The sequence below is a fragment of the Gadus chalcogrammus genome, chromosome 5 (assembly GCF_026213295.1).
Source record: "Gadus chalcogrammus isolate NIFS_2021 chromosome 5, NIFS_Gcha_1.0, whole genome shotgun sequence".
NCBI lineage: Eukaryota > Metazoa > Chordata > Actinopteri > Gadiformes > Gadidae > Gadus > Gadus chalcogrammus.
The window spans coordinates 13,857,772-13,876,060 of record NC_079416.1 but is presented as its reverse complement, the minus strand read 5'-3'; the positions used below and the strand labels follow the sequence as shown (position 1 = coordinate 13,876,060).

Sequence of the window (18,289 nt, the reverse complement as noted above, 5' to 3'; positions counted from 1 at the left end):
CCCAAGGTGCTGAACTTCAACTTGGCGACAGCTGCAGAAACTCGAGACCCCGGTGTTTAAATATAGAGCCGGAATATCAGGAGCAGAGTTTGCCTGCCTGCACACTTTCTCAAAGACGTCCATTCACATACTAATGCTGTGCACAGCTCATACTGACACTTAAATACACCAACCAAACAATGTTGTTGTTGTTAGAAGTAGTAGTAGTAGCCTCGTTGCTTTAGCAAAAGTTGCAGTTTCTTGCTACTAACGGACTGTTGTTATTTTTTACTGTTGCGGCTTAAACTGTATTGTCCATTTTAATATTTACAACAGAAGTTGCATTTATATCAGGAAAAGACAAAAGCCACCATGTATTTGCGGGACAAGTCTCGGGTTGCTATTTTGTTGACAGCATGGAACTAGTGCCCCATCTTGCGGTGGCAAGAGAGTATTACATGTCATTGTCGGTTCCCAGCTCTAAAATTCTCTAAAATTCGAAAATCTTATGCATGCCGTGATTCCTAAATCCATACGGAAATGTAGGTCGCAAACAGATCGCAGCAATACTAATAATGATGATAATTTTTGCATATTGTCATAAAAGAGAATTTTACGAGAAATATCAATTAACCGTCTACTAAAATACATATTTGCGAAAATGAATTCCATAAAGAAAGTATTTTTTTGCAATTCAAATAGCCTGACACATATGCCAGCTTACATAGACCTACGTAAAATTAAAATAGGCCTTTATATTAATCAGCTGATCCATCATACGACACTGAGAATATAGGTTTACAAAAAAATATATTTTTAAAGATGTCACAATGAGTGAAAATATAATAATATAAAGTTTACAAAGATGGAAACAGCGTTCACGTGTCAAGCTGCACGCCTCCTTCATATACTCCCTGAGTCTCTGTTTCCATCTAGTGGCTAGAATTGAGACCTGCATGCTCCGCAAGCTGATTTCCTTACACAAAATCATATGGGTATATATTTAGCCATTATAAATTAATTGTCTATTCATTGGCAAATCATGAATGTTTGATATGTTCTTACGGTTGTTGCTAGTTATACTTACATAGCAGTTCTGTGTTGTTTTTTTCTTCAATTTTCTTTTTTATAATATAGGCCTAGTCCTATTCAGCCATACAGCCATACTCGTTCTTACTCTGCTAAAATGTATGATGGAGGATCAGAAGTGAATCACTCGATACACAATCATGATTTAAAACGCAATCAGGCTAAACAGCGCAAAGTCGATTCTTATCTCGTACCTTATTTGGGAGGCAGCATGGTGTGCATTGTCTGTCCTGTCAATAAAGTTCTCCCAGCGTGCGAGCGGCGACCTGGAGGCTGCAGACTCCGTGTTATGAGCAGAGTTTTTCCGCCACAATGCCGCTCCTTGAAGCTCACCTGGCGGCCCGCGCTCAGGTCTCCTCTCGCGGAGGATAATTGTTGGAAGAGGGGACGGGGAATTGACTGTTAAATTAAACCTTATTGTGTGAAGAAAGTATATCGATGATGATCTGCGAGTATTGATTGACTTTGCCGCGCTCGCGGGAGCAACGTAATTGCGAAATCTCGGCATTCTCGTGACGGCGCGCCGGTGAAAGGACGAGGTGAGCCAGGGTATCGACCCTCGCTTTTCACAATGCGGCTCTTCAAAGGATTAGCAGCCGACTTGAGGCTCCAAATGAAATTCTCGCGCACTTGAGCGCTCGTCAGATTGTAGGATGTTGGTCTAAGTCTGCAGAAGTTTTGTGCAGCGTTATGAACTTTACTCTGGTGGTCCCAAGGTGAACGGGTTTCAATGTGGGAGCGTGTCTGGACTGTACCTCGAAAAAACATAGGGCTCATAGCCTCGTCACCTCGGGGGGTCCTCTCCTCACGTTCGTAGTCCTATAACACACAGGCCGAGTCCCTAACATAGACATAGTGCAACAACCACAACAACAACAATAATATCAACAACAACACATTGTGTGCCAGCATGTTATAGGGTTACATTCTTCTTCCTGGCAGGCCGCTAAAACATATGCGAAGTGTGGGCATATTTACGAAAACTTATAAAGATAAATTATAATAATAATAATAATATTTTATTAATTTATATTTAGACATAAATAATAGTGTTGAATAAAACCCATAGCGACAATGTCATGCAAACATGAAACGTATTGGCCATTATTAATGTCGGATTCATGTTTTAAATAAGAACCGGCTGGCCATGTAGAAACGTCCGGACACAGGTCTACAAACAGCTGCAGGTCTTGTCCTGAATCCACAAACCTGGTCATCAAACGTATCTGGTTGAAGACAGGTGAGTCCTGATTAATCGTTCCAGGCAATATACGGAGCGGAAATGATGCGCAGTAGAGAGAAGGTGAAAATGAAGGGTGTAGGCCTATTTCTAAGTTCGCCGAAGTTCCGCTCAGTTAATGAACGACTCTTTCCAACACAATGGGGTTTAATGGAGTTGTATGATGACGATGTTAGACGGTTGGGTGTCTGGGCGTAATTAACCTCCAAAATATCGTACAGGCCTCGTTAAAAGTAGATGTCCAACATGTAAGAAGCCGATAGTTACACACATATCCTTCAAATACCTACACATACTAAACAACACGCGTGAAAATAATGATGATAAACTGCATGTTTCTTTTAAATGTTCATTTTACATCCTTCATTGAAAGCAGAATAAATAGGCTATATCAGCATTTGAAACTGGGTAGGGCCTATTAACAAAATAATAGACTGGAATTGAACTAAATACATTGCGAAATTGGCATCAAATGAAATAAAACTATTGATTATTATAATCATTATTATTATTATATTAAAAACGTTTAAATGTGAAAGGTTGCAAAGGCTTGCAGCGTAGAACTCGGCTGAGAGCCCGTTCTCTGTCCATGGTGCTGAAGCCTCTCATGGCTTCTGTTCCTCACCCAAGGAGCTACAGCTGATCTGCTGTATTCATGTCAGAGTATAATATTGATACAATATTATTCCAGCGCGGGTCCTGAGGGTGTATCGTACTAAAGACATTGAATTGTTTTGCTTGACACAACAGCCTGGTTGGGTCCAGATGAAGTGAGCCCAGGTGACCGCAAGGGGTCAGCGTTCAGCAGCCTGTCGCTCAACGCGGTCACAACCAGTCAACACAAAGAAACAGGCTGATTAGAGGCCTAGCAGGCTGGATATGCTGCAGAGGAAAACAATCATGGAAAATCACAAATTAAATGTCTACAATTGTATTTTGCTGTACAAGCCATGCGGTCATTTCAACAGTCGTTGGTTGAATGATTTAAATAAATACATTTAAAAACGAACCAAAAGGCCAGCCGTCATTACACACACACACACACACACACACACACACACGCACGCACGCACACGCACACACACACACACACACACACACACACACACACACACACACACACACACACACACTGCTGATATCAAACTCAATAAACTTATATTTTTCAAGCATATCTACATTGAGGAGTTATTATAACGCAAATGTATCCAACTTCATGAAGACAATATGGCCTACTGCTACCTCTTACACTAATTAGACTTAGCCTATAGGAATAATAATAAATTACAATTATAATGATTTCAATAACAATAATAATAATTATTATTTTATTATTATATTGTTTTTATTATAATAATAATAATAATTATTATTATTATTATAACTTAGCGTTAAGTATATTGCGATCTAGCGGAAATTCCAAATCTATATTTATGTTGGCGACGAGTCTCTCCAAATTGACACTTTGGTTGAAAAGTGCAGATTAATATTATATTATCTGAGATTGAACATCTGAACATATGAACATCATATAGCCAAGACATATATATAGAGGTATATAGAGACACAGAGGCATTGACACAGACATTGAAGCAGATATAGACACAGACAGAGACAGAGACACAGAGACATACAGATAGACACAGACACAGAGGCACATAGAGACATACATAGATATAGAGACATTGAGACAGATAAAGCTACAGAGACAGAGACACAGAGAGACATAGACACATAGACATATATATACAGATATAGACAGAAAAACAGACATACAGATAGACACAGACACAGAGAAACATAGAGACACATAGACATAGTGAGACAGATAAAGGCATACATAGACAGAGACAAAGAAATACATGTATCACAACAAGGTCAGGAGTTCTGCTCGCATTAGTGTTCCATGTTAATCTCATTAAATATGCTAATAAACCTGATAATATGCCATTCCAAAGAAACGAAACATGGAAGGCTTTTAAATAGGCCTACTGGAATTATAGTTGTAGCTACTTTTAACGATTATGGAAACGACTCCAAACAACAGAAAAATACAAGAATGGCTCCTTATGGCTCTTCAAATGTTAACGTATTTAACAACGGTTAGATCCTGAACGAATCTAACCGACAGACACACGCGTTAACAAAGTTCATGTTGGTGTCCCCCAGACTACTAGTTTCTCTGGAGGGGGGTCCGTGGTCGCCTCTCTCCACAACCCCCCCCCCCCACCCTCTTTTGTTCGGGCGGGGACCCTAGACCCCATCATTAGCACTGATTACTGCTGACCAGTTTGACAACCTTATTGACTGCGAGAAAGACTTTTTCATGCGTTCCCTGCACTTGCACAAAAGAAACGGAAATATTCCGCCATTTTGTCCCCATGATTAGAAAGAAATAGAAAAGAGCCCCATTCTCCCCCTCCTCACAGCCCGGTCCTTTGGCCTGCTGATGAGAGTCAAAGACACTTTAGAAATACAACTTCACCCGATAGAAGAGATACAGGCTAGGATTAGGGCTATAGGGTTTTAGAACGGGGTGTTTTTACTCCAGTTTCCTCTGTGCTTAATGACATTCTAAATAACACATTCTATTTTAATTCTAAGCTAATTTCAGGGATACTTTTTTTCTTAGTAATGCCTCATTTTACCGTGGAGGATATAAGCCGTGTATTAACCATTTCATAGTATTTCTTTGTTTGTTTCTTTCGATTTTTTTAAAACAATATCATAAGATATTTATCCACTTACTATAATTATCTCGGCTATTTATTGTTTCGTTTTTTATTGTGCTTATTTAAAATAGTGTGCCTGTCTGGATCTTAAAACTGGAATTTCCTTCTAATAGCGTTAACAGTCCGTTTGCGGTTGGCCTAAATATTATATTATTATCTAATATGCCTTAAAGATAGAACCCAGCAGTATTATAGCATAATATGTTTATATATGGTGGTTCATCTGAGTATCACTGGTCTCTTCTGCGGCTGTGCGGCCTCTCCGTGACCCCTCGCGTGCCGTCAGCCCGCATTAGGGCACGGTCGGCGCGAGACGAGCCGCACGGCCGCAGCATCATCAACACAACACGTCTCCATCCCCGTCACCATGGAGACGTAGGCCTATTCGTTCAATTTACAATATCGTGAATCCAGAATGAGGCCGAATTAATTAATTGTCCTACATTTGCGTTATCACCTTGAAGAATAAAGGACTAAACTTGCGTTATTTTGTCAACAAATATTTTATTAAGTTATCTTTACTTTTCTTTTTTTACTGAATCACATTTCCACTAAAGCGCACATGCTGACCAGTTAACCTGTGCACACGTAAATATTAAAAACACCAAGCAAATCAATATGAAAACCTAAGAGACAAAGCCAATCGTTTAAATAGGTAAATAAACATTATTTATAAAACTTTTAAAGTAAATTAAAAATATCACAGTCTTTCAACATGAAATACCCACAGAAAATAGCAGGTTAGGCGTTCAAATGTCTTCTTCAGATTCCTTTTTTCAATTCACTCTCGTCTGGAGGCCTCGGTCCCCCCCCCCGCCCCCTTCAGAGGGATGTGATCCGGGATGTTATCCGGGATGTTATCAGGGATATTCTCCATGCATCGTTTTTAGATTTCTCCGCATGTGGTCAAAGCGAAACAATACCGGAAGGCGGCTTAAGACGGGACTTCCGTCCCTCGGGTTTCTGTCGCCATCGAACGACAGTCGTAGTGTTTGTTTTCCACGCAGGCACTAAGTCTGTTTTAGATTGTCTCTCTTCCTCTCTCTCCTGATCTCTCTTCCTCTCCTTTATTTATTGCGCGTTAACTGTCCTCCCGACTTGCGGACGGCCTCGCGCGAGGCCGTCAGATGTCACATTCGCTGTCGCTGGACGTGATGGAGATGGCCGAGGCGGCGGCCTTGCTGGACAGGCTGGCCTCGGGGCTCGACGAGTTCCCGAGGCGGTCCGCCGTCCCGTCGTCATCCGCCAGCGACCGCACCGACCCCCCGGAGAGGACCTGCTGCTGGAGCCTGGACACAATAACCACGGTCATTAACACACCGGGTCAAAGGCCACAATCCACCTATATGGTCCGGTCTCTGAGTCAATTCAATTCAAATCAATTCAATTCAATTCTATATTATTTATATCCTTGTTCACCATTACAGTCTCAAAGGGCTTAACAGGAAAATATTTATGACACCCCCCTTGACCCCCAAGTCTGGTCTGAACTCCCCTACGGAACCCTGGGACGTGGACCGGACCAGGGGGGACTCGCGCCCCGTTTACCGGTTCGTTAGGATTAACCGCAGATTTCGGACTCGACTCATAATCTGATCTCCTGTCTTTAAACCGTCCGAGACAAACACCACCTTTAGTAAGTGTTTCAATAACCATTAAAAAAGATATCCGACTAGTGACAGATTTTATAGCCTACACAAACACACAGTTATTAAGTAGGCCTAGCCTAAGCTCATAATATGTGTAGATATTAAAGTAGCTAATAATAATAATTTATAATAATTCTTCTTTATAATTCTTACAATTATTTTGGGAATAGTGACGGTATTTGCCCAACAATAAACGGTCTCCATCTAACATTAGTCGGTCTGTTCCGTGCGTCGTTTTCTATCCAACAGGAACAAAAACACACTGTTCCCCTGATCTGGTGACACATATCTGTTTTAAAAGAACCATTGAATCACGGTTTGGTAAATCATGTTTAGCATACATCATACTACAGTTACACTCTATTTATTCAAGACCACGGGGAATTCAGAACGCCTCTAATCAAGTTCAAACCAGAAATGGGTGGTTATTCGTCGTTATTCGAGGCTCGACCGGTGACGGTTATCGGTGTCGGACGGTTATCATAGGATGTAAGACACAGGCGGAGGATAACCTGGTGATAAACCACCAAACACCACAACATAAAGGCGCTTACCGGTTCTTGGCGGCCGCCGCTCGGTCTCTTTGTCTCCGGTTCTTGAACCAGTTCCCCACTTGTGTGGGGGTAAGTCCGGTGGCCTGGGCAAGCTCCCTCTTTTTACTGGGGTTGGGGTAGGGGTCCTGCAGGTACCATTCCCGTAACAAGTGTCGGGTCCTCTCCTTGAAGCAGTGGGTCTTCTGCTCGCCGTCCCAGATTGTGCGGGGCAACGGGAACTTCTTCCGCACGCGGTACTTGTCCACGGGCCCCAGCGGGCGGCCCCGCAGCTTCTCCGCCTCCTGGTAGTGCGCCTCCAGCCACAGGGCCTGCAGCTTGCTGTGCGAGTCTTTGGTGAACTTGTGGTTCTCCAGGATGTGGTAGAGCTCCCGGAAGTTACCGCTGTGGTAGGCCACGATGGCGCGCGCCCTCAGCACCGCCTCGTTCTTGTTGAGGACCTCGCAGGCGGCTGGGGCGACCGGCAGGGACCACAGGAAGCGGCCGAGGCGCTCGATGTCCCCGCTCTCCTCGAGGGTCTCGCAGACCCCCGCGACCTGCTGGGGGCTAAAGTTTAAGATGGGCAGCTGAAACATGGAGGCTGAGCGTGTCCCTTCCTCCTCCCGTCGCTCGTGCGTCGCACTCCTCCGTCCTCGCGCGCCTCCTCGGGTCGAACCTCCGGTCCGAACGGATCGGATGCTCTGTTACATTCGGTGAGGAGCGAGTCGCTCCGGCTCACTGCTGCATCCTCCTCCTGCTCAACTCGGTGGGCGAGGGTCGAGAGTACAAGAGCATCACGACTCGAACCGAGATGTTTTTTGAAGGGGAAAAAGACAGTCGCCCTCGCTGCTGATTTTCTATTGGACTTGGCAGATTGGCTGCGCGGTTGCCATGGATGCCCGTCAATCACTGTCAAGTTGAGCCTACCAATCACGCGGAAGGAGCGCCAAGATATCTCGGCGCCTCCCAGTGTTCGACTGCACTTTTAAACCGCAGCCTAAACATTTTGACCTTTGCTTTATGTCTTCAAACATTTAATTGGCTTCCGTGTGTCCCAACACCTCTCCTTAGTGTGCGGTGTTACAGAAACACAGCTCCCCGCTCTCCTGAAGGGCCGGACAACATGGACGCTCCTAAAATAGACCCGGTAAAATCCAGGATACATTACATCCTAGAAGCACGTTTCGGTTGAGAATTTTTAGAATAAGATTATTGTATTTATATTATTGTTTTTGGATAGGGAGAGATAATAATTGTGTGAGATCCGTGCGCAACGTGAATTGGCCCACAGCGTAGTAAACAGAAGAACCGTAAGAAACACAAATACCAGGACCGTAGACTCTTATTTTAACTGATCCACGAGGGGTTACGAGGGGACCGCGGGACTGGGAGGCTGAACCCCCCAACCTGAACCCCGCAGCCTGCCCAAGGAGCGGTACGGTCTTTCGCACCAGCGGTCCACACCAAAGAGGGCGGAGAGCCTAAATGTTTCCGCGAAATATTAGGCTATATATTTGTGGATCAAATTCAGATTCCACTGCCTAGCTGGGCGGGTTAGGATCATACACTCTCCGTTTTGTGCACTGGCGGGTTTAGAGAAGAAGAGGGGGATAGATGGCGCAGATGGTTTGAAGTGTCGCTTCACATTATTTCATGGCTGGATACAGTGGAAAGTTCATTCTGACGGAAAAGCCTGATATTATTTTCACAGCATCTCTCTCTCTCCCTCTTTCTCTCTCACACACACATACACACACACACACACACACACACACACACACACACACACACACACACACACACACACACACACACACACACACACACACACACACACACACACACACACACACACACACACACACACACTGGTGTGTGTTCAACCGAGTGCCTTCAGCTTCTATTCTATTGCATGAATTATAGCCTCCTCTTTCGGCTGAGAGAGGCCTGCCTTCTGCGTAAGAAGATGTTCATTTCATGATGAGAAAATAGTGAGAAAATAGTAGGCCTATTATCTCCAATATGGGCAAATTATATTTTATTATAAATGTTTCCAAAAAATCAGAGTTGTTGAATGTGTCGAGTGAGCAGGTGGTCTGAGCACTGAAGCAGCAGACGGATTAAGGCGATTTAAGTTCTTACTAGTAGGCTCGGTATTCATAAATCCATATTATTATGGGTTTAGCACTGCACACCGAGTAATCATAAATAAAGGATAAGACGCATCAGAAACCAAGAGGAGCCTCATGTTCAAAAAGACACACAAGGTGATTGTTTTTAATATTAAAATGGCCGTCAATAATTTATCTTGCAGGCATACTACATTTAGCCCATTCATAAATAACACGGGTTCGATACCATAAACAAAAGTTTGTAAATAACAATTATTTTTGATGAAATACGCAACCACAGCGACCTGCCCGACAGTCTATTATGTGATTTTCGTTGCAGTGTTTTTCCATGACATAAACGTCCATATCAAGATCGAGTGATGAGGGTATGAGGGTATCACTCCCTCAGCCGCACTGTGCCAGCGCATCGCAGGCAATGCTGTCACCAAAACCACCGCACAAAGCTGAACCGCACACAGTGGCCCTCATTCAACCATCTCCCTCCCTTTGTCCGCCTGTCTCCACAGTCATGCTCTTAAGCAGTCGTGCAGGCCCACATTGTGTACGTTATCCGCTTTAGGCCCAGAAATGAACCGTGGCCTGGCTCACGGTTTATTTCTGGAACCGTGAACCTGGCCATGTGAGCTCATGAAATGCTTTTAAATTGTGTTGGTAATTTTTATATTTTCTGAGGTTCTATGAACACGATACTGTAAAATCTCACGACCCATCACGGATTGTAACGATGAGAGAAGGAAACCCACGCTGGAAGCCCCGAGCAAGGCATCACTTACACTGGTCTCTCGGACTTCAACAGCAGGGAGAACAACTTAATGCCTCTAGAACTAATTTAAGAGACTTCAAATGTGGCTTAAATTATTGACTATTTTTATTGGACTTACAATTATGATTCTTATAAATATTAATCCGATAACAATTGCATCATGATATTATTATTTTATTGTTGTTAATATAAATATTATTATAAGGAGGATTATTATGGTTATTCGTTTTTTCCTTAAAACTAGAACTAGGCCTACCTAAAAAATGATGTTGGTTTTTAATTTAGAGAACTGCTAGTAATTCTTTAATGTTCAAAATCTTCCTATAATTTAAAGAGCATTACGCAGTTAAGGAAGCAGCATAACATGAACTAGCAAAGGGTGAAATGAAAAGTTGAACTTCATAGCTAGCAGGCTACCGAGCCAACGGGGACATGGAGGAGTGAGCTGAAGGCTACTGTAAAATTAATGGACTAAGAAGACAACACACGGCTGTGCGTTAACGCTGCTCTTTTCTCCTCTCCCTCCATCGCTCCATCTCTCTGGAAGAGATGGAGGAACACTTTGGCGTCATCATTAGCATGTAGCCGGCTGCATTCTGCCCTGGGCAGGACGAGGCAAGACGAGTATGGGGAACGGTCACATGCGAGCCGGCTGGAAATGACCCAGATTCCCCGCGATCGCTGGAGCAGACGAGACGACACAAGGGCTGTCACCGACATCCAGCCGCGGCGCGACGCCAGCAGAGAGCCGCGCTACCCAACACGTCCTCCCCGCCGTTACCTCCCTCCCTAGTCCCTACACCCTGCCTCCCGCACCACCGCGATGACCGCTACCCACCACCCCACCCCCACCCCCACCCCCACCCTAGCCCTTCGAGCACAAACGAAGTGAATGCGCCGGCATTCAGCCACGGCAGAATTCACTCCGACTAAAACATAAAAGGAGGTGTGTTGTATATTACCTGTGACCTCCCTGTGAAGCGATCGAGTCTAAAGCACCTGAACAGCACCACCACGCTGGTTGTGGTGACGCAAAAACACATGCTGCTTAGGCCTACCATAATTCTGTACCATAGAGTGGGAAAAATTGCAAATAAGAAAAGTATTTCCTATGAAGCCAAACGATTATTGTTCTGTTTACGTGCTCGGCGTGTTAGAGATTGTGCTCATGCATGATTGACCTCACAGCCCCGGGTAACATCATGACACTTGGCATAACCCCTGGGCGACCCGGATGTCTTTAATTCCACCGACATGCAGTGGGAATTTAGAGACTATATCCGTGCGCGGCGCCCACACTAGCGTAGGGCTAAGCCGTGGCAGAGACCTTTCAAAGGCTGTTTTAGACCCGCGGGCCCTTGGGGGCAGCCCCGGCTCTCAGCTCTGCCTTTAATCTGTGGATTTGTGGTAACAGAGAAGACTTCTTATCCAGTGACCCATTGGCCTCCAGTCTGTGTAATCCAGTGCAGCTCAGTCTGATAGAAAGTGTAGTGCCACACACGCCGCACAGCAATCAGCATAGGGGCACGCATCCACCAAGAGGAGAGCTCCACATAGTCAATCCCTATGCTTTATACTTCACAGGGGCACACACACGCACACGCACACACACATCCACACACACACCCACCCACACACACACACACAAACACAGCTCTAAAGCGTTGCTCTGTTAGCATCATGGGTAAACATGGCGTCTGACCTTAAAACCACAAAACCAATTACAGCTCCCTCGACACTGAATACATATTTCAATTTCAGCGTTTTGTTTCGTTTTTTTCCTCGGGCGAAGTGGAAAATGCTATTCAATATTCTTCTCTCTCTCTCTGTATCTCTCTCTGGATCTGACTCTCTCTCCCTCTCTCGCTCACTCAATCCCTGTCTTTCTCCCTCTTCATCTCTCTCTCTTTCTCTCTCGCTCTCTCATTTCCTGGCTGCAGACTGCAGCAGTAAGTGAGAGATTACAAACAAACAATACATGGAGTGAGTTCCCCAGGAAAGAGTCATTAGGAATATCCTGAATCGCACCTGGTCTTATTTTGAAAGCACATTTACGGAGCATGTTATAGAGTGCATGTAATAATTACATCCATTCCCCCTTTGAATGCAGTCAATTTAAGTTCAGATAAAGGCTCGAAATAAAACTAGGAGAGAACATGATGTGCACTCTTCTATATTAACTGTGCACATTTGTGCATTCTCTGTGTGTGTTTGCGTGTGTGTTTGTGTGTGTGTGTGTGTGTGTGTGTGTGTGTGTGTGTGTGTTTGTGCTCGCTCACACTACACTGTTGGGTGGGGCAAGAGACAAAGAGAAAAGAGGAGGAATGAAGAAGCTATTGAGAAAGAGAGAATGGTTGGCTGTTTCTACATGGAATTGGTCAGACAATGAGATGAATATGGATGCAATGCAAGAATAACAGATGATTATATAAAACATGTTTTCCTGCCTTCACATATTGCCATAAGACCGGCATTATGGAATAAAAAGAAGGAACAAAAGCCGAGTCCACTTTCAGACACAAAACACACAGGATTGAAGAGCTCTTTGCCCAGCTCCTTTAGCACTTTGCCCTGTTTCTAAACTCCATTGACATTCAATGCTAAGTGTGTCCCCCTCCAAAGTTAAACACTTTCTTTGCGGATGATGGTAAAAATCTCACAGTAGCGATTGTTTATTGTTTGGGAACATAAATATCTCCTTTTGTGACGAGCCTTAAAGCCACACTGGCCTCAGCCTTGAATAAATATCAAATGTCTCCTCAGTACTGCCGAATCCAACAATACTTAAATACTATAGAGCGCTGCTTCGCTATAGAATAAGCCGAAAGCGTCGGTCTGGCTGGGAGGATTAATCACACGCTCTATAGATAAATCTTGTCAGCCGCCAGGTTCCGTGTCTTTATGTGTAATCTGTTCTCTCCATGTAATAAACAGCCTCCTGCAACAGGCCAGCCTGTGAAGACCAAGTTTCCGAGAAGAATAGAAAGCCTTTGACCGACAGCACAGAGTTCGCCTGCTGACAGGTTCATACGCTGACGGAGCTGATGTCATCGCCAACGCCAAACACACTGCCGCACGGCCCGGTCGATGTCAGGGGGTCTGGAGAGTATGGCGAGGTGGGGGGCAGGGGGGTGGGGGGGATGGGAGGGGGCAGAGTCCTCTCCAAGTTCACCCTCTCTCTCTCGGTCACCCGCAGAGCATTTTGGGCCAAGGAAACACACCCCCTACACACACACATCCTGTCCATGTCACAGTATCTTGACGACACCCAAAGGTGACAGGAGTCAAAATCCATCAGAGTCAGGGGGTCCTCTGGCGTGGCGGAACGCCGTGATGCGTGAGGCGGGCCACGGGTCGCACGGCTCCGCCACCGCCCCGCGTTCACCTCCACTTCACATTGTCTCACAGCCTGCTGCTGTGGGTCCCAGAGCACCCACACACACACCCACACACACACTAGTACACGTGCGTGCACACACACCCACACCCACACTAGTGCATACGCATACACTTGTGCACACACACAAACATACACTAGTAGACACTCACACTAGAACACACACACACACACACACACACACACACACACACACACACACACACACACACACACACACACACACAGACACACACACACACACACACACACACACACACACACACACGTACACACACACACACACGTACACACGTACACACGCATACACAGTAGTACACACGCACACACACACACTCACCCCCACACACACTAGTCCACACGCACTAGCGGGTGTCAATAAACGTCTCCCCTAGCGATTGCCTTTGCTCTTTTTGCTGCACTGCTGCAGCTCTTCAATAGTGACCTTTAGACGTAGTAGGGGTTGTTTCTGGGGAAGTATGTTTGTGCGAAGAGTGCAACGAGCATGGGAAAAAAAAAGTGGATCATTTTATACTGCAAGAAAAATGAATATACATAATGTATGAGTATTACAGATTCTTCAATACACAAATGGAACATTATCATTGTGTTTGTTTCTTAACTCTAAGGACACTTTAACAGTTGTAAAATACGTAAACAAGGGCAGCGATTGTGTCGGTCAGGTCTGGCGCCGACCCAGAGTCTGCGTGGTGCCGTGACTTCACCCTGAGGTCACCCTTACTCTCCCAGTGGTGCTCTCATCAACTGATGATGCCCCGGAGGCTGCCCGCTTTAATGGAAAAAGATATGAGAAGGAGCGGAGGGAGAGGGAGTGAAGAGGAGGGAAGGGATCGTACTCGCGGTCAGGGCTGCTGCAGCCAGGCTGCAGAGGCTAACGTGCGGCCTATAGAGGGCAGACCGCCTAGCAACCATCCCGGCTGTGCCTGTAGCCATCATGAGGCGTGTGAGGTTTAAAAAAAATGTCATAGCCAATGTTTTTTCTTTTAAAGTGGACGTTTGTTTACAAAAAAGGAGTAGAACACATACAAATGTAGAATTTGTAACTGTTGTTGCCGGTAGCCTAGTCCTGAGCTACAGCGTCATAGTAGCCTACACCTCAGTGAGTCTGGGCTATGGTCTGATAATATTTTTTATGATGAAGGTTCGAGTTTGAAATGACCCGGAAGTATCTAAGTGGCAGACTTGATAAGAGCTGTCTGAATTCTCTAGAGCTGCAGTCGAATAGTCTTTTTTGCTTAGGGAGGTTCCTAACTATAAGTGAAATGACCCTGGAGTGGCCGCCATGATAAGAGCTGTTCGGATTCGCTAATTGCTAAGAGAGGGGACCTCAATGCTTCCTTTCTTATCTCCTTTAAAATAGGGTACACTGGAGCATCCTTTTTTCAAATGAAAGGCGATAATGCCATCCCAGAACTCCATGCTGCAGCAACACTTAAAGAGAAGCACCATTCTGCTGTTTACAGAACCAAACGATCAACATGACCCACAATAATTTTTATATAACCATTCAAATTGGGATTCATATTGATAAATGTGAGTGCAGAGAAGGATGAGGTACCATTCTCAATGTGACAACCATTTCGTTGGTCACCATTTCAACCACCGGGTTATCCACATTTATCCAGAAACAACACGGTAAGAACTCACGGGTCGAGGCATCCAAGATGCGCTTTTTTGAGTCCATCTTCGGAACTCTGTAGTTCCCAGCTGCAGACTCACGTCGTAACACCCGCCTCGCGTAATGACGTCACGTAGCATAGAGTTGAAAGTGTGGTCGGATCGAAGCACCCGGTTCCCTGTTGCGTTAAGAGATATTCTACCGATGATAAATAATAATAATAATAATGATGTATTTTATTTATAACGCACTTTACTTCAACTCAATGAACTCAAAGTGCTACAATGCACATTAAAAGATAAATACAAAATATACGAATAACTAGATTAAAAAAAACAACAACATTTAAAATAGCAGTTTAGCCAAAGGCTTTTCCAAAAAATATGGATTCTTAGGCCTTTTTAAAAATAATCCACAGTCTGTGGGGCCCTTAGACGGTCAGGGAGAGCATTCCACAGACTGGGTGCAGCTGAGCAGAAGGCGCGGTCGCCCATAATTCGGAGCCTTGTCCTTGGAAGCTTGTCCAGAGCGGAGATGGCGTGAGGAGGAATGGGGAGTGATGAGTTCTTTGAGGTACGGGGGGCAGTGCCATGGAGGCACTGGTGGGACAGAAGGGAGATCTTGAATTCGATCCTGTACTGGACAGGAAGCCAGTGGGGGGATTTCAGGATGGGTGTGATGTGGTGGTACTTCCGCACCCCCATCAGTATCCTGGCAGCACAGTTCTGGATGAACTGCAGCCGCTGGATGTTCCTGCTGGGGATCCTGATGAGGAGTGCATTGCAGTAGTCCATCCTGGAGGAGACAAAGGCGTGGACAAGTTTTTCGGAAACGGGGAGAGTGAGTGTGGGGCGGAGTTTTGCCATGTTCCTGAAGTGGAAGAAGGAGGTTTTGCAAAGTGGGCCTCAAAGGTCAGATGAGGGTCCATTCTGACACCAAGGTTAGTGGCTAAGGATGAGAGGTGGATGTCGTGGCCGGAGAAGCTGATGTTGGTGATAGTGGATGACCGGGTCTGGTGTGGAGTGCCAACAAGAATGGCTTCCGTTTTTGAGCCATTGAGCTGCAGGAAGTTAGCCGCCATCCACACCTTTATCTCCTCCAGGCAGTTGTAAAGTGCGGATAGGGCTGCAGAGGGGGTTGGGTTTGTTTTTATGTAGAGTTGGGTGTTAATAGATTTGCGGATTCAAATCTTTCAGAAGGGGATTTTAATAAGTGTAGTTCCATGGTGGCCAGTCCACAAGGTGTTGATTTGAAAACTTTACAGAAATACACTGTCTTCGACAACCGGCACACCTTGGCCACTATTATGACTGCGAGATTACGTGCCTTTCTTATCGCGAGAGCCATTATCTAGCCTAAATCACGTTTAGATGATGAATGTCTTCCCGGATTCCCGAGAAATACCTTTGGAATCTACTCATGTAGTGTGCAGTTGTAAACAAAAATTAAACTATTTGTTTCATGAATAAAAGCAGCAGTATCAGGTAAAATGCACCATAAACCTTAGAGTAGAGGGAATATCAACCTCTAGGAGATATGTACATAGAGACCTCACATCGCAATTAATGCCTCCATTTCAGATTTTATTGGAAGTAATGATTTATTGGATGATAATGAAATGATTTGTTATAATGGGGAGACGATGTGTTTGTAACGGCCACAACGTTTTGAAAGTTTTGGATTCGTTACGGTATATTTACATTTATTTAATATTTTGCACTATCGTGTCATCGTTCATAAATTTATCATATTGAATGCATTATAATAGATATTTAATGAATCTGTTATTCATAAAGGTTTTGCTAATATTAAGCCTTATTTGTGAGACTAACGATAACCAAGTCAGTGGTGTAGTTTTCAAAAAACTAGCAAGCTGCAATCAAGCTAAGCATCGGTTGAAGATTGGAACCCGCCTTCTCCGTTGCATAAACAACCTCATTTAAGGTCAGGGTCTTCCGAGTCTGGGAGCCCACTCCTGGATATACAGGAGTCTCCACTGACGGCTTACGTCAAATGCCACGGTGACAGAGCTCATTAGGATGAGGGGAGCATCGTCTAGGTGGAGGACGAGAGGGAAGGCTGCCCGGCCACCAGGGCTTACCACCTGCAGGCTGACGCCACTGACAGTACATGGCTCACAGGACTCTGTGTGTGTGTGTGTGTGTCTGTGTGTGTGTGTGTGTGTGTGTGTGTGTGTGTGAGTGTGTGTGTGTGCGTGTATTTGCGTGTGTACACTTTCATGTTTATGTGCAAGTGTGTACAATTGCAAGAGTGTGTGTGTGTGTGTGTGTGTGTGTGGGTGTGTGTGTGTGTGTGTTTGTGTTATCACATGGGCATAGAAACATAGAAAGGGGGTAGACGGCAGAGTGGAAGAGAGAGCCAAAGAGAGAGAGAGTGAGGGGGGAGGCTGTGGGGGGAGGGAGGCTGTGAGGGGAGAGGGGGAGGGAGGCTGTGCGGCGCTCAACATCATTGGCGGCGGCGGAGTCATCCGGCGACTCCGAGGAAGGGACCTCGCTCGACGGCACGACGCCCCACGACACGAGTGACAGGCTGGGGAGCCGTCTCGCTTTCACCCCTCGCCTCCTCAAATATTCATCAGCGCGCGGCTCTCTGCTCCGCACACAATCCGGGGGTGGACCGGTGCCGACGGAACAAAGTCCCGTGGAGACGGGGGGGGGGACGACTCGGTTCAGATAACCGCCCCGTTTCTCAGATCCATAATTCACCGTGCGTCCGACATGTCTGGCGCTGCGGGACGCACGTGGCCGTCCCGCGCCGGGCTGTCGTGTACCGGGACGTTCGTCACCGCGTGTTCTGGGATATCGGACCTGAACGTGTTGCCCTGACGTCCTGCCAAAGAAACGGCCTTGTGTACCCTAATGTTTATATGGATCTGCTAGTCTGTGTCTTAGCCAGGGGCAGAGGAGTAGCTAGGCTAGGCTAGGTTGGACTAGGCTATGCTAGGCTATGCTGTAGAAACCCCAATCCATATCTGCCACAGCCGATGGCTCATGCTCGGTGCTCCGTGACTGCTGGATGACATCTTAAGGTGTTTTTCTATTATGCTTATTAAAAATGCATGTCATGAGGGCCAGCAGCGGTGGGGTGTTCTGGGCCGGCCTGCCAGAGCAGATCACAT

At 45.5% G+C, this 18,289-nt stretch overlaps 1 protein-coding gene across 1 annotated transcript; it reads right to left on the bottom strand.

Moving 5' to 3' along the window:
* Positions 1-5,489: 5,489 nt before the first annotated feature.
* six6a (SIX homeobox 6a) lies at positions 5,490-8,024 on the bottom strand. Its single transcript, XM_056591336.1, has 2 exons — positions 7,244-8,024; positions 5,490-6,329 (listed from the first exon to the last, which is right to left on the bottom strand). The coding sequence occupies exons 1-2, from the start codon at positions 7,813-7,815 to the stop codon at positions 6,164-6,166; spliced, it is 738 nt and encodes a 245-aa protein (XP_056447311.1). The 5' UTR covers positions 7,816-8,024; the 3' UTR covers positions 5,490-6,163.
* Positions 8,025-18,289: the final 10,265 nt, after the last annotated feature.

Excerpts from the sequence above, each read along its gene's own strand:
- six6a (XM_056591336.1), bottom strand. The coding sequence starts at position 7,815 with ATGTTTCAGCTGCCCATCTTAAACTTTAGCCCCCAGCAGGTCGCGGGG. Across the intron at positions 6,330-7,243 it reads GCGGCGGCCGCCAAGAACCG|GCTCCAGCAGCAGGTCCTCT; the intron begins GTAAGCGCCTTT and ends TATTGTGTCCAG.